Genomic DNA, 13,568 nt, shown 5'->3' on the forward strand with positions numbered 1-13,568 from the left:
AGGGGAGGAAGACGAAGCCGGACCGAACAGCCTCGCCGCTCAGTTTCGTCGTTCGTGTGGCACGAGACAGAATTCTAAGCCCCCGGCGAAATCGAAGCCCGTGCCAGTTTCTAATACCGGCGTGTCTGCCTGCCTGGCTGCGTACAATTTGCAGCGCCATTCACGTACGAACGAAGGAACCAAACTTTCGAATAACCGATCGTTTAGTCGCTCCTTATTACGATCCTTGATCCAGCACTGCGGCTAAGGAGGATTCAAAACACGACGACTTGCTCAGATTTTTACCCGCAATAAAATCGCGATTGAGATGATCTCGCTTGAAATCTTGGGGCGTGAGATGAAAACTAATATCGTATGAAAAATTTTTGATATTCTAACGCGGACTGATAGCTGTATAATGTATAATATATATACCTGTAATGCGGGGGAATATTAATCGGACAGAAATTAATCATTCGCGTTCCCGAGTGGATGTGTACGAATACATATATAACCGTGTGGTATAGCGGTAATGGATTTGGACGGAAGAAAAAATAAAATGGAATAAAAATTAGAGAAAAAAAAAAAAAAAAATGGAACGGTAATAATTTTTCTAGACAGGTCAGGACCCTCGAAAAGAGACGAGGATAATTCTCGGAAGACATTTGCGGCGCGAGTCACGAAGGACACGATTATACGTGTGTTTATGTGCGTTTGCGTTTGTATGCGTGGTATCGGCGTCGGATCCTCGGGCAAAATTTCAAATTGGGCCAATGGTCAGTGTCCGTTGAAATGACGCCGAATTCGGCCTCCGGTACCGGAGCCTCGAGTGAGGCCTCACCTGTGGGCATTTTTCGGGTCTGCGGAGGAATTTCTATGGAACTGCAGCGGAGAGCGAAGAAGACGAAGAGGAAGAACGGGGAAGAAAATTGTGCCCCGAAAACAATTCTCTTAAATCTCGGGGCGCTATACCTTATATTGCCCGCAGAGTTCAGTGTCGCTGATTCGTGTGTCGTTCCACGTTTCTTCTTCTTGTTCTCCCTCTTCTTCTTCTTCTTCTTCTTCTTCGTCTTTTTCAAGTCAGCTCCGTAGATCTAAGGACTTTATTATCCTGTACCCCTTACTTACCAGTGCAGCTTGAGACCTTTCGGTACAAGGTGCTTGTATAAATATACCCGCTCTCGCATATTTCTAAATTTTAACGCTTATAACTACACGCCGCTTGTGAAGTATTTCGTATACGTCGATTATTATACTGTCGATTTTACAACTCTTTAATTGTTTTTAGTCACTGAAGCAAATTACACGTAGAGAGAAGAGAAGAATTTCAATTGCTGAGCTTTTTTCGTATTTTTCTTCACTCTTCACTCTTCACTTTCAGAGTTACCTGTAATCCTTGTTCGTTGCTCCCTTGTTATAGGATACAAGTATTTATATTGCACCGGAAATTCGTCTCGACAGTCAGCAGGATGTAGCTACGATTTCAGGCACATATATTAACGTTAAGTTTCATTTATTCTCAGGTATTTTCTTATCCCTCGAGCTTGCAAGCTGCATTCTTTCTTCTAGTTTTGCCTTACCTCAACTTTCAACTGTTTTCGTTTACCGCTGATTGCGGAACCGACTTCCGCATCGCTTGAAGGATTTACTACACGGTTGAACTTGAATTAATATAACGACACTGTACGATATACGGTACATACCCGTCTATTCATATATGTATATTGTCTGGGACCGAGAGAGCGTTGCGAACGGTTATACAGTGACATTGCTAAAATCCTGAATGTATGACGCGATGCGGCGAATGAATTAGACGGAGACGGTAAGTGTCCGTCAAAATGACGTTATTTACCAACCAAGCGGCTCTCAACCCCTTTCGATCAATATAAATATTCCGTTATTCGAAAAGCTTTACCCTCGCTACACTCGCATCATTAAGATTTCCGTAAGAGAATCGAACGGTCGATTTAGAAATTTGCCAGGCGTATGCGGATTGTAGATGCTTTGCAGTGTTCCGAAAAATATATATATATATTTTAAACGCGCATCATATTTCGGTAGCGCATTTCAAATTGTGTATCTCAACCAAATATGAGCTCTTAATATTGATATTCAGAGGTACTTATTTTATTTTTTCCAATGTCCGTGTAATAATTATATGTATAAAAAAAAATCGATACATTTTCGAATTTTTGTTTTCTCATAAACGGTTTTACTTATAAACTATCTAAATTTATACATATTCTCGTAGGAAATTTCATGCTTTATAAAAAAAGTATTGAAACAGAATTTTCCTAACTATAATCGGTTAGCGATAGGAAAATTATTCTTTTTTTTTGTTTGTTTTGAACACCCTAAGATACTTGTTATATAAATTTCAGAACTTTGCGGTAAAAGTTCATCGATCGCCGCCTTGACAGAAGATGTGAAAAAATAATTTCCTCTTTATATCCGCGTCGCGTTATTTGAATGTAATTGTTGCGGTCGAAGCTGATCCGTTTAGCTTTATCCAACGATTAATCAATTGTTCGTCGAGATGCTAGGGCTGATCCTGCGCTGGCGCAATGATGAGCACCCTACCGTAGTTCAGAGGACGCGTTAGTCCAGCAGCGGTATTCAGGACATTCCAGCATGGCAGTGAGCTCTGTGAACTCGGTGAGGAAAGAGCGCAGCCTATGAGAGTACCTGTCATCTAAGTATTTCTCTGTCATCTTCGCGCCATTCAATTTGTCACGCGAAATATGCAGTTGCAGGGGATATTTCGTTGGTATTCGAAGCTAATTTCATCCCGGATCGAGATCGATTCTGCTGCATTGTATATCGAGAAACGATTCTTTTCTGTCATGTAATATACGACATGCGAGTTCATCCGTAGAGTGTGTTATAGATTTTCGGTAACTTTGAATTTGTTCAACGTTAAAAACATCAACCATCTCTTACGTGTTAAACACTTTAACGCCCAAGCATCTTTGCCGTTGAAAAAAATTATTTTTCTTAATCAAATCGTTTGAAAAATTACACTTTTAAATAATAAAGTCTTTCAATTTTCTAATCTAAATAAAAAATTGTAGCAAATATGCTGCAATGGCAGTCAAAGGGTTAAACTGATGAAAAGTTCTCGAGGTACGATTCGGTTCAATTTGTGAAATAGATTCAATGATCTGAACTCATTTTTGCATCCGGCTTGGTAATTAGCACGAAGAAAGTACGTTGTCTCACGTTAGAATTGTAAGAATCGACGAATCGAATCTCTTTCGCGATAGCTATTGAAAAATTGGCCAACGCGATACGGCGTAAGATTGGGAATTCGAGAATTGGGGAGGCGGACTAATCGCTAGGTTACAGGAACGGGCCGAGGAGACGAAGGAGAGAGAAGACTTGTAGAGTTATGCCGGAGAGACTCAACTCCGAGCTTCTTCGACTAAAAAGATATCGACAATCGAGCCGTAGAAGCTTCGTATCAATTTGTCCGACGGAATCTGGCTTTGTACAAGCCGCTATCTGCCATTGTATCAAACTATACGAGCAACGATCGATTTATCCGACATTCGAGTAAGATACCAATTATATGCTGCTGCGACGCCGGTTTGGATCGAGAACGTTGTTGTTCGTGGTTTTTTTTTTTTGAAAAACATTAACTGACCGAAACTACGAGCACGTGAAATATTATTTGTATGTAATTCTATATACCTAATTGGCTATAATTTTGAGTTACGATTAATTTAAAAAAAAAGAGAAGAAAAAAATCGGATAGATAATCATTTGATCAAAACTTTTTTTCGAGGTGAAGTAAATCGAAGAACATATTATGTATCGATACTTACATAAGTCATTTGATGTCAACGGTTGATGTATAACAGGTACATACATGATATAAAGGGTAAATAAATTTTATGATACAAGATGAAACAGTGTGTATACGTGTACGATTCTTTGAAGGTTTTTTTTTTTTAATTTTTTTTATTAACATTGCACTTGCTTAAATACATTTGGTCTCAATAAAGGAACATGATTGGTGGGAATTCGTTTTTGCATGTGTAACATATCGATGTATGTATGTCACTAATTGCGGTATGTATATTTATATACACATATAAGAGACAGACGCTCGTTTATACTTACAGTTGTAGGGCTAGATTTACGCGAGTATAATAATATGTATAAAAAATAGTATAGATATTTACAAAGGTACTCGGCGATAGATTGTTAATTATTTGTAAAAAGAGAAAAAAAAAAGAAGAATAAAGAGAAAACGAAGAAGAGAAATTTCTTTCCTTTTTCTTCTCGTCTCCTCTTCAATTCTCTTCGTGTTAAATTAACCTTGTATACGTTCGCAGTACGCTAAAGGCATGAAAGAAAGATTTTTATTACTTGACCCGCTTTCCTCGCAGCGATTGCTTATATTTAATATTTCGTCAAGGTATAACCGGAGACAAATGTGCATTCCCGCGTTACGACAAAGTGGATGAAATTCAACGACGTGTAGTCCATAAAGAGGAGGCCTACTTCTCTTCGTGCGGAGATAAAGACGTCGGCTTGCAACGACGAGCGGCAAAAAGCAGACCGGCGTTATAAAATTCGCTTCTTGTATCCGAATCGTTGTTACACGCGGGGGCCGTCGGGGTGAAAAATTTCTATCGATTAGCCCGACGTTGTTTTCAGATCCTTCAAGTCTGCAACCTCTAACGCTGTTATAAATACACTCGAATTAACGCTCCTCGGAGATGAATCGCTTTTCACCGAATCTATTCGTCCCTCGTCGCCCTGCACAATCGGCGATAAATTGCGGGATATGCAGAAACCTTTCGGTTGCAGGTATGGTATACACCTATAATGGATCGCGTTCGGCTGAAAGAGCTTTTTGCATTTTCATACGACACTCGGACGCCGCGCCGCGCGCGCCAACCTCAAGTGTGCGAACCTCGTTTCGCATTTATCATTCTGTCAGCTAGAAGATTTCAATTTGCTCTCTTTTTGCCCCATTACCGCCGGCCCCACAGCCTGCAAAATTGTATTTAATTGTGATTGACTGCTAAGTAGAGGCGCGACGAGCGACGTCGGCTTCATTTGCAAACACATTTTTACAGGGTTTTTTCTTTTTTTCATCCATCTAACACTTAATTACAATAGAAATACTACCGATACTTTTACCACCACCACTACTACTACTACTACTACTACTACTAATGCTGTATCGCTCGGTGCTCGATCTCATTTTAAATAGTCTTATATTCAAATTCTGCCCGTAATACGCGATCGCTTAACACTTTCTCGTCTTGCCAAACCTCCACTTTGCCGATTCTTTTCTTTCTACATGCCGCCCTTTTAACTAATATTTTTGACCAAACATTTTACGACGTAATTGGTCCGCAACTTATACGTTTGTATTATTACCACTACTATTATTGATGTTATTATTATTTTTAGTATATTTACAAAATTACATATAAAATATATTTACAAAAGTGTTCAAATTACCGTTCTATACAATAATGTATGTACAAATATCCGTTACAAAAATATATGTTTTTTTTTGTTTTTCACTCTTTGAAATATCAGTTCAAAAGTATGCTAATTCATTATTATTGTCGTCGTTATTGTTACTGGTACTATTATTATCATTATCATTATTATTATTTTTTTTTTTCACGCAGCGCGTGTTCGGAAATTTTGCAACTTGCAAAAATCATTCGACTCGTTCGACGAACGTTACTCTTATCAGAAAAATTACGAATTCAACGCGTCTATTCGCGCTGAAGTAATTCGTAGAGGGCCGATATGTAGGTCTGAGCCATTTGCAGGGTTTCGAACTTGCTGAGTTTCCTGTCGTTACCCAGACTGGGCACAACGTCCCTAAGTCTGTCAAACGCGTCGTTTAAACTGTTCATCCTCCTTCTCTCCCTCGCGTTCGCGGCTAGGCGTCGTTTTTTCAATACCTCGACTCCCGGCGCGCCGGACTTAACTTTATGCAAATTGTCCTTCTCGTTAAGCTCGTCGTCCTCGAATTCGATGCGAAAATCACCGTCCTCGTATCTCGTTGTCGAGAACTGCTCGTGCGGGTGATGATTATGATTATGATTGTGATTGTGATTATGATTATGATTACGGTGATGGCGACGATGGTCGCCGATTTTCATCGACGGTTCAACAGCTTCGCTTTCCGAAGTTTTCGAGCTCGAATTGTTCAAGTCCGCGCACTGGATCTGATCGTGAACGCGAGTCTCGATACCCGCGTATAACAAGCCGTCTGAACTTCGTCCGAAATTGCTACCGTAAACCGCGGTACCGATTTTTTGCGAAAACTGTTCCCCCGCACACTTGACGATACCACCGGTGTAGGATGACGCGGTTGCAGTCAACGTCGTCACGGTCCTCGAAGCGTTGTCGATGTTGTTGTTGTTGTTGCTGGTGTTGTTGTTGTTATTGTTGTACAAACCGTCGAGAGCGAGGTAAACGTTATCGGATTTTTGAAACTGAGCTTCACCGCAACCGGGAAAATTTCCTCGGGACGAAAAGCTCCCGATGTTTTCTTGAAAATCCTGCTGCTGGCTTTGATTTCCGGATTTTCCGTTACCGATCCCTCTGCAATAATCGTTCTGACGGCTGGGATTGTAACCCTTGTACAAACTGATCTCGGCGAGGCTGCTCGCGCAGTTCGCCTCGAAACTCGCCGGACCGCATAACGACGGATTTCCCGGGAAATTATCGCCAACCGTAAAGGCGGTCAGCTCCTGGTACTCGTGATTACGACTGTCGACCGAACTGACGCTGTCGCAGCTGCTTCCTCTGGATCTCGGTGGCTGCGGGTAGCCGAGTATCAGAGATTCCGGGGCCGGCCAACAGCTTCGCGGATTCGTTGATTCGGGGCTGCTGGCAGAACCGTAACCCTCGGAATCGAGGATCTCGTATCGCTGCGGCGTAGCGTAGGTGTTCATATTGTCCGCAACAGTGGTTGGCTTGTGCCTGCCGATACTTGCTAGTCGCTGCTGCTGCTGCTGCTTCCCTTTTCAACGTCAGATCATAATACGCGAGTTTCGATTCGCGCCGCTTCGTTTATTGCGATCATTTGTTCGTAAAACACCAAGGGGGAGAGATTCGAACGCGTTTCGGCACCAGGTTCTTCTATCGAGCCGATGTTACGCCGGCTTTGTTACAGACAGAGTGTTTTGCGAGAAGTGCGATTGATGGGATCGTTTGTCGTTTATCGTCGATCGTCGATCGTCGATCGTCTTTACGCGCGTCGTGCTCGGATGGGAGCGTTGCGTAAACTGAGACCGAGTTTACCTGATGATCGAAAGCTGGACCACGTTGCCCGGTTTTCTTCAGATCTCGGGGTGGGGGGTTTCGCCTCACGGGAAGGGGGAAAAGCTGTGGCTGGCTTCTTGGCGCCTTTGTAGAAGCCGCTGTAAGAACCACGCCTCCTTTGCTGGGGGCGAAAGAGTCAATGGTCCTGCCTGCAGCCGACTCTGTCAGGCTTCAGGTATACATCGGCTTGTTTAGAATGCCAAGTCGACCGTTGCGCGAAATCGGATCCGACGAGTCAAGATGGAGGCCCGAGAACTCTCTTGACCGGGACGATCTGCACGGCGAAGGGGAGGGAACCGGTGTAGAGGTCCTTAATTTTAATCGCTGCAACAGGCGTGGCTCTTCGAAAATTGCTAATTTCAATTTCGATAATACTCGTTGCCAGAAGACGAGACAAGTCTCTCGGTGTTCGTTTCCTTCAATTTACAAGCCTCGAATCGTGCAGGCTTGAAGCTTATCGGCTTCGTTACTCGCGACTCAAAATTTTTAAAGAAATTAATTTTTATCTTTATTTTGTTAATACGCCGATGCATACGAATTAGGCTGGTCGTTCCAAAAAATGTTTATGCTCCGAGTTGAAAAATCTCGAGTTAACCTTGAAAAGAGAAAATCCTCAAAGTTTCAATGCTCTATCTCACTGTTGAGGGGTGTTGGTAATTTTTTTATTCTATTTTTGTAAATTTACTATAGCCTAATTTCTGGGCAATATTTTTTTGGACGCCATGTTGAATGTACCGTCATGAGAAGTTGACAATGTTTGAGTAAAAAGTATTTTTAATCCCAGATTTATTCGTCTACCGTATGCTTTCATTTTCAATCGTTATAAAAATCAAAAAAATCAAACTCTGAAAACAAATAAAATCATATTTTATAAGTGATAAAAATTTTCTTTTCAAATTGCCGACATCCCTTAATATTTGGGTGCAGCATTGAAACTTTGAGGATCTTCGTTTCTCAAGGTTAACTTGAGATTTTTCCACGATACGCGCATAGGTCAATGGCAAAAAAGCAATTGCCAAGGTAGAAAAATTGCCCTCTGTCGAATGACGATGAAAGAGAAAAAACGTTGAAAATTGTCCGTCGTAAATTTTTGTATTGAAACAACATAGAGAAGTCGAGGAAAAGGGAAGCGGCGATCCTTAAACCGATGTCCTGCGTGCAGGTATAAAGAAAATCGTTAGGGATAAAATGTCCTCCTCGTCCGCACGCGCCGACTATAAATATTCTATATACCACGGTGAAAGGGTGTTAGGTGAGGCGAGGGCTCGTAAAGCAGTCAAATTTGTCGAGATGGTTTAGAGTTTGGGTCTCTCGGCTGACCGAAGGTATTTAAAATCTCGTAAAGTAGCTATACGACCCGGACTCGACGTCGTTGGGCGGGGGTCCGGAGCCTTTGCTGGTAGCAACAAGTTTTCGGCTCTATTTGCACCTCGTAAACCACACGAGGCTGCCTGCGACGCGTCGAGCTGCGATTCCTGCAATATCGAGGAAACTGCGAGTATAAGTTGGATTGTTGAAAAATTTATTTGCCATTTTTTCGACTCTTATCGGCTTTTTCTTGTATTAATTGAAATTGGCGTGTCATTGACGGTATTTTATTGGGCCTGACACACCGAGAACCTAACCTACACTCCCATAATTGGATAAGGTCGAAAAACGAAAAACGAAAAGCGAAAAGCGAAAAAAAAAAAGAAAAAACACTTTAAAACTGCAGGGAATACCGAGTTGCGTTCTCTTTCTATTTACTCGCGACTCGTCGCTGTTGCGTCAACAGCTCGATCATTCCACGTGTCAATTTTTACCGCGAATACACCATTGCCGCATCAGATTCGATGCAGCTTGTATATTTACTTACGAATCTACGCCGGAACAACACGATCTCTGCATGTCAGAGTGTCTACTTTGCTCGGCTGGTGAGATCCTTCCACTAATTGTTTGCCGTTCAGTTTTTCACCACATTCAAAAGTCTATTTTAGCAGCACTTAACAACGGTCAACAGAACCTGACAACCAGATAATCAATCGTCAGTTCGAACCGTTGAATAGATATTCTTGTTCGATCAATTTTTTTAACAATGAATTTCGAAATCTGCGATTGGAAATGTCTCGTAATTTCGCTTGGTCCCGTTGAGTAGATTCTGGGATTAGGCCGCTATTTGACAATTGTGCGCAACCGTGTTGCTCGATGGGTTTACGGGCATGAGAGCAGCTGCTCTGTTTGCAGAATCCAATTAGAATCTTCGTCGTGTAACCGCCTAATGGCTGACAGTGGCTATTCTTAGTTGTTTTGCTCAACAAACAGACACCAGCGGTACAAAACGTTTAAGATGAATATCACGCGGTGATCTTGAAGCGACCTTTTTCACGGCAATGTCACATTTTGCTTTTCCTTTTCATCTTTTTGGCGCTACGAGTGAAATTCAACAAGTTAACTTTATGTTTACGATTAGTTTCGAAGCAATTGATTTTTTAAGGGATAAGACAAATTTGCTGCGCAAATTGCTTGGAGGATGTGTTGAAAAACTGCAGTGCGAATTGCGATAGGTTCTCGACTTGAACTTTAGAAATGAATTTCTTGCGTATCGATCAGGGTGTATCCTGGAATTTTTGTAGTCACTTTCTCACTAGTGTAAGATTCCTTGAAATTTAGGAAATTACTCTCCGCGAGACAATTGAAGGAGTCGGTGTGAAAAGGGTACGGGTGACGAAAAATATGGTTTTTGGAGGAGTTTGAAGAAGTGATAAATCGATGTTGAGCATCTTGTAAAACTTATGCAAAATAGAAACAAGTGCTAAAAACAGTTGATACTCTCAGATCGATGTTTCTACCCTTATTGTTTTGAAAGAAGCGCTGATTATAATCATCCGTTAGTTTCTTAAAATTGGAACGTTTATTGATGTATTTGTTATAAATTTAGTTCGAGCAAAATTGAACCGAAAGAAGAATCGGACTATATTAACATGCGATGGAGACATCTGATGTCTAAGTTTTAACTAATTTGCAATAAAACGGTGAGTTTGTTAGTAGAGTTAGATTGAAACGAATCCTGGAAAATATCTATTTTCGTTTTTACAACCGAGAAACGTCAGGGAATTTCATACGTCGATGTATTATCGTGATATATATGAATTTTTCTGGTACACTCCGAGAATTTTGCATACACAACATTCGACTCGCAAACTTTGCACATTGGTTTAGATCCTCTCAATTAACAACATGCCGCCAGTTCGCGGGGTGGCTATTTTTTTATCAAACATCATTCCCAAACGTAGGCGCGTCATTCGCAGCTTAGAACCATTACCGATGTATCAATATTAGTGAGCCGGTTTCACACGACGCGGAACACCATCGGTATAAGGGGAACGTAGATATTCGCATCCGACGTTCGTTATCATAAAATGCAATCTTTATATCCAATTTTTTAACAATTCTTTTAAACATAAACCTAATAATTGATCTTTACGTCGAATTCCTTCGTAAAACCAGCTCTAACCGATCTCGTCATCCTCCCTCCGATGAAAGTTCTGCTCGACTTGAAACGAACCTTTGTCATTTGTCTTTCTCGTACCGTTTTTCTCTCTCTTCCGCGGAGGCGGGATCGAGAAGGGTCGAGACTAATTTAGCGAAATTTCGCAGAGGATAACGAGTTTGGAGATGCGGTATCTTTTGCTTCGACCTGCACGTGCTCACATTTTACTCAAAATAGGAAACGCCTCCGGGTTCGAATTGCTTTTCGACTCGGAAATTTAGGGCCGGGATTTATTTTTGCCAACGAAATATGACCGAACGATTCATTCGAGAAGCTGCACTCGGACGGAAATATCGATTATAGCTTTGACACTCGGCTGACAACGAGTAAGTTAAGTCTACCAGTTATCGACACGTTTAGACCCAATTATCGATCTTTTTATTTTACAAACTTAGAAAATTTACGGCATAAATTGTGAATTTCTCGATGACTAAAACCAATTGCTGGAGGTTAGACGCTAAAAATGTATTTTTTGTGGTTATTTTAGAACTAAGGATCGAACGGATGCAACCAAAAAGGCCAATAACTGCTACACTTACCTTAATTGATATCGGAAAAAATTATGTTGAAACTTTTTTCCGAAAAGTGGAGAGACAGAAGTGCAGAATTGAATTTCAAACGGCGCTGCTCGCCAGCAGATGCGGAGACCTCGAAGATCTCGTTCGCCGGACCCACGCCACTCGGCATTTAGCGCCGGCGCGTCGTAATTAGGGATTATATACGGAAGAAAAAAATTAGCAAATTTACTCCATTTGACTTAAGCAAAATACCGAGGTTTCGAAGGACGAGCCGTATCCTAACCTCCAATTAGAACACCCCGGGTGTGATTTTAATTGAGGGTTTCCTCGCTCATAAATCTTCCGACGATTTTTCAAGCTGTATGCCACAACGATCCAACTCCAGGGGTCAGCAGCTCGGCATTTCATAAAGTTACTTTCCAGTCATTTTAACAAGTCCCACCGTAACTCCTCGTCTAAACTTGCGGAAAATGGTTCCTTTCCATATTCGAGGTACGCGAAGCTCGTTGATCGCACCTGCGTAATCCGAGTGATTCTTGATATGCAAGAAATGTCGCCTGTCCTCGGAAAAAAAACCATACTTATGAAAGAAAGGTTGTTTATTCCAAAGGATGCCCGAAGGCTGTACTCGAGCCTCTTGATGATAACTGAGATCGTCGTTAAACCCCGTCCGAGCTTCTCGAAAGCAGGGACTACTCGTAAAAGCGCGACGACACCTCTTCGCCTCGAGCAAACCTTACAACCGCGTGCAAAAACCTTGCTAATAGCTCGTATGTAAATTCCTGATTTGTGCGTACGGGTCTGCGGCATAATGATATTCGTTATTAAATTCATTACGGGGATGAACTTGAGCTCGCACCGAGACTCCGTAGTCCCGATGAGGTGCATCATCTCGTCCGTCCGTCCGATCCGTAAGCCGGCAACGGACGCTGGCAACGCGGCGGTGTTAAAACCGCTGAAAATCAGTCCATTCGGAAATTCGACATCAGGTATTTGACGTAAGCAGAGTTGTGAACAACGCGTTCAATTTTTTAATGCATCGACATTTCCATCGGTCACTAAATTTAGTTATCATTTATTGGGAGAAATTTCCGTTGAAAAATTTAATTTAACGGTCGATGTATTATCTTGCCAGTGAAAATTTTACAACTCTGCACGTAAGTCTGTAGAAGTCGTCGCTGCGCTTCTTTTATTACATATTTGTGAAGATGAAGTTATCGTAACGTTATCACAGCGATGCATCTTTCGGAGGAATCGTTACTTTGCTTCTTTAGCGTTACCGACGCATATTTTTAAACGTCAACTCCTCGAAAGTCATTCGGAAATTGTACAGTAATAATTTTTCTCCTTGTGTTTCGTCACGTTCAAGTTACACACTTTAGCCTCTTTGGTATTCGCTCTACTTTCTCGCCGATGCAGGCCATTCCCGACAATGACGAGCTTGATTTCATTCCCATCTCGACCCCTCGGCGAGGAACGAAGTGTTTCAGGTCGCTACCGATCACTGTACGGTATCCGATGAATTACTCTTCAGTCTTTGTACACTCGGGCTATTCGTTTGTTTGTACGAAACGGTTACCCAGCTTGGAATCGTAGGCTGAAAGCTATCAGAGACAGGGACTGGAAGAGTTCCTACGTAACGGCAAACCACATGGTGCACCACCTAGGAAGTGACTCTCTGGCACCTGCCTCGTCATCCTGTCCAGAACCGGGCGGCGGGATAGATAAAGCGAGCGAGAGAGAGAGAGAGAGAGAAGAGAAAATGGCGACGGGGCTAATTTATGCCTCATTTACACCGTTTGATTGAACCGCGCTTGTGTGCTTCGAGGTGCACGATTTTACGCCATTGAAGATCCTCATCTCTTCGGCTAACGCGTAACGAGTTGGAAATTTGCGCTTGCATGAAAAATCTCAACCTTGACCTTCTCCACCTCCTCCTCCTCCTTCACGCGCTACTTGACTGGATGTCAAAGTATCGCCTCCACCTATGATTGCCGGTAGGAATTTGCCAGCGTTGACTCGGCGCTCTCACCACTAATCATCATTTAATTCAAATTGCGAATCAAGAACACCCGGGATCAATTTCCTATTCATTACTCTATTACCGTACGCAGCGGAGATTATTTATACCTCGTACCTGTAACGTGTAAGCGTAATTCGTACTGCAATTGCGTAATAACGCATCGTATGGTATATGTATTAGTCGTTCATTTCGAGTACTCGCAACAAACTTTTCT

The 13,568-nt window shown here is 42.0% G+C and overlaps 1 protein-coding gene across 1 annotated transcript; it reads right to left on the reverse strand.

The window, feature by feature from the left end:
- Positions 1–5,688: 5,688 nt before the first annotated feature.
- On the reverse strand, positions 5,689–6,944 carry LOC124308019 (putative uncharacterized protein DDB_G0282133). Its single transcript, XM_046770310.1, has one exon. The coding sequence runs from the start codon at positions 6,912–6,914 to the stop codon at positions 5,724–5,726; it is 1,191 nt and encodes a 396-aa protein (XP_046626266.1). The 5' UTR covers positions 6,915–6,944; the 3' UTR covers positions 5,689–5,723.
- Between the last annotated feature and the right edge of the window lie 6,624 nt (positions 6,945–13,568).

Source organism: Neodiprion virginianus, chromosome 1, assembly GCF_021901495.1.
Source record: "Neodiprion virginianus isolate iyNeoVirg1 chromosome 1, iyNeoVirg1.1, whole genome shotgun sequence".
Lineage (NCBI taxonomy): Eukaryota > Metazoa > Arthropoda > Insecta > Hymenoptera > Diprionidae > Neodiprion > Neodiprion virginianus.

Excerpts from the sequence above, each read along its gene's own strand:
- LOC124308019 (XM_046770310.1), bottom strand. The coding sequence starts at position 6,914 with ATGAACACCTACGCTACGCCGCAGCGATACGAGATCCTCGATTCCGAG.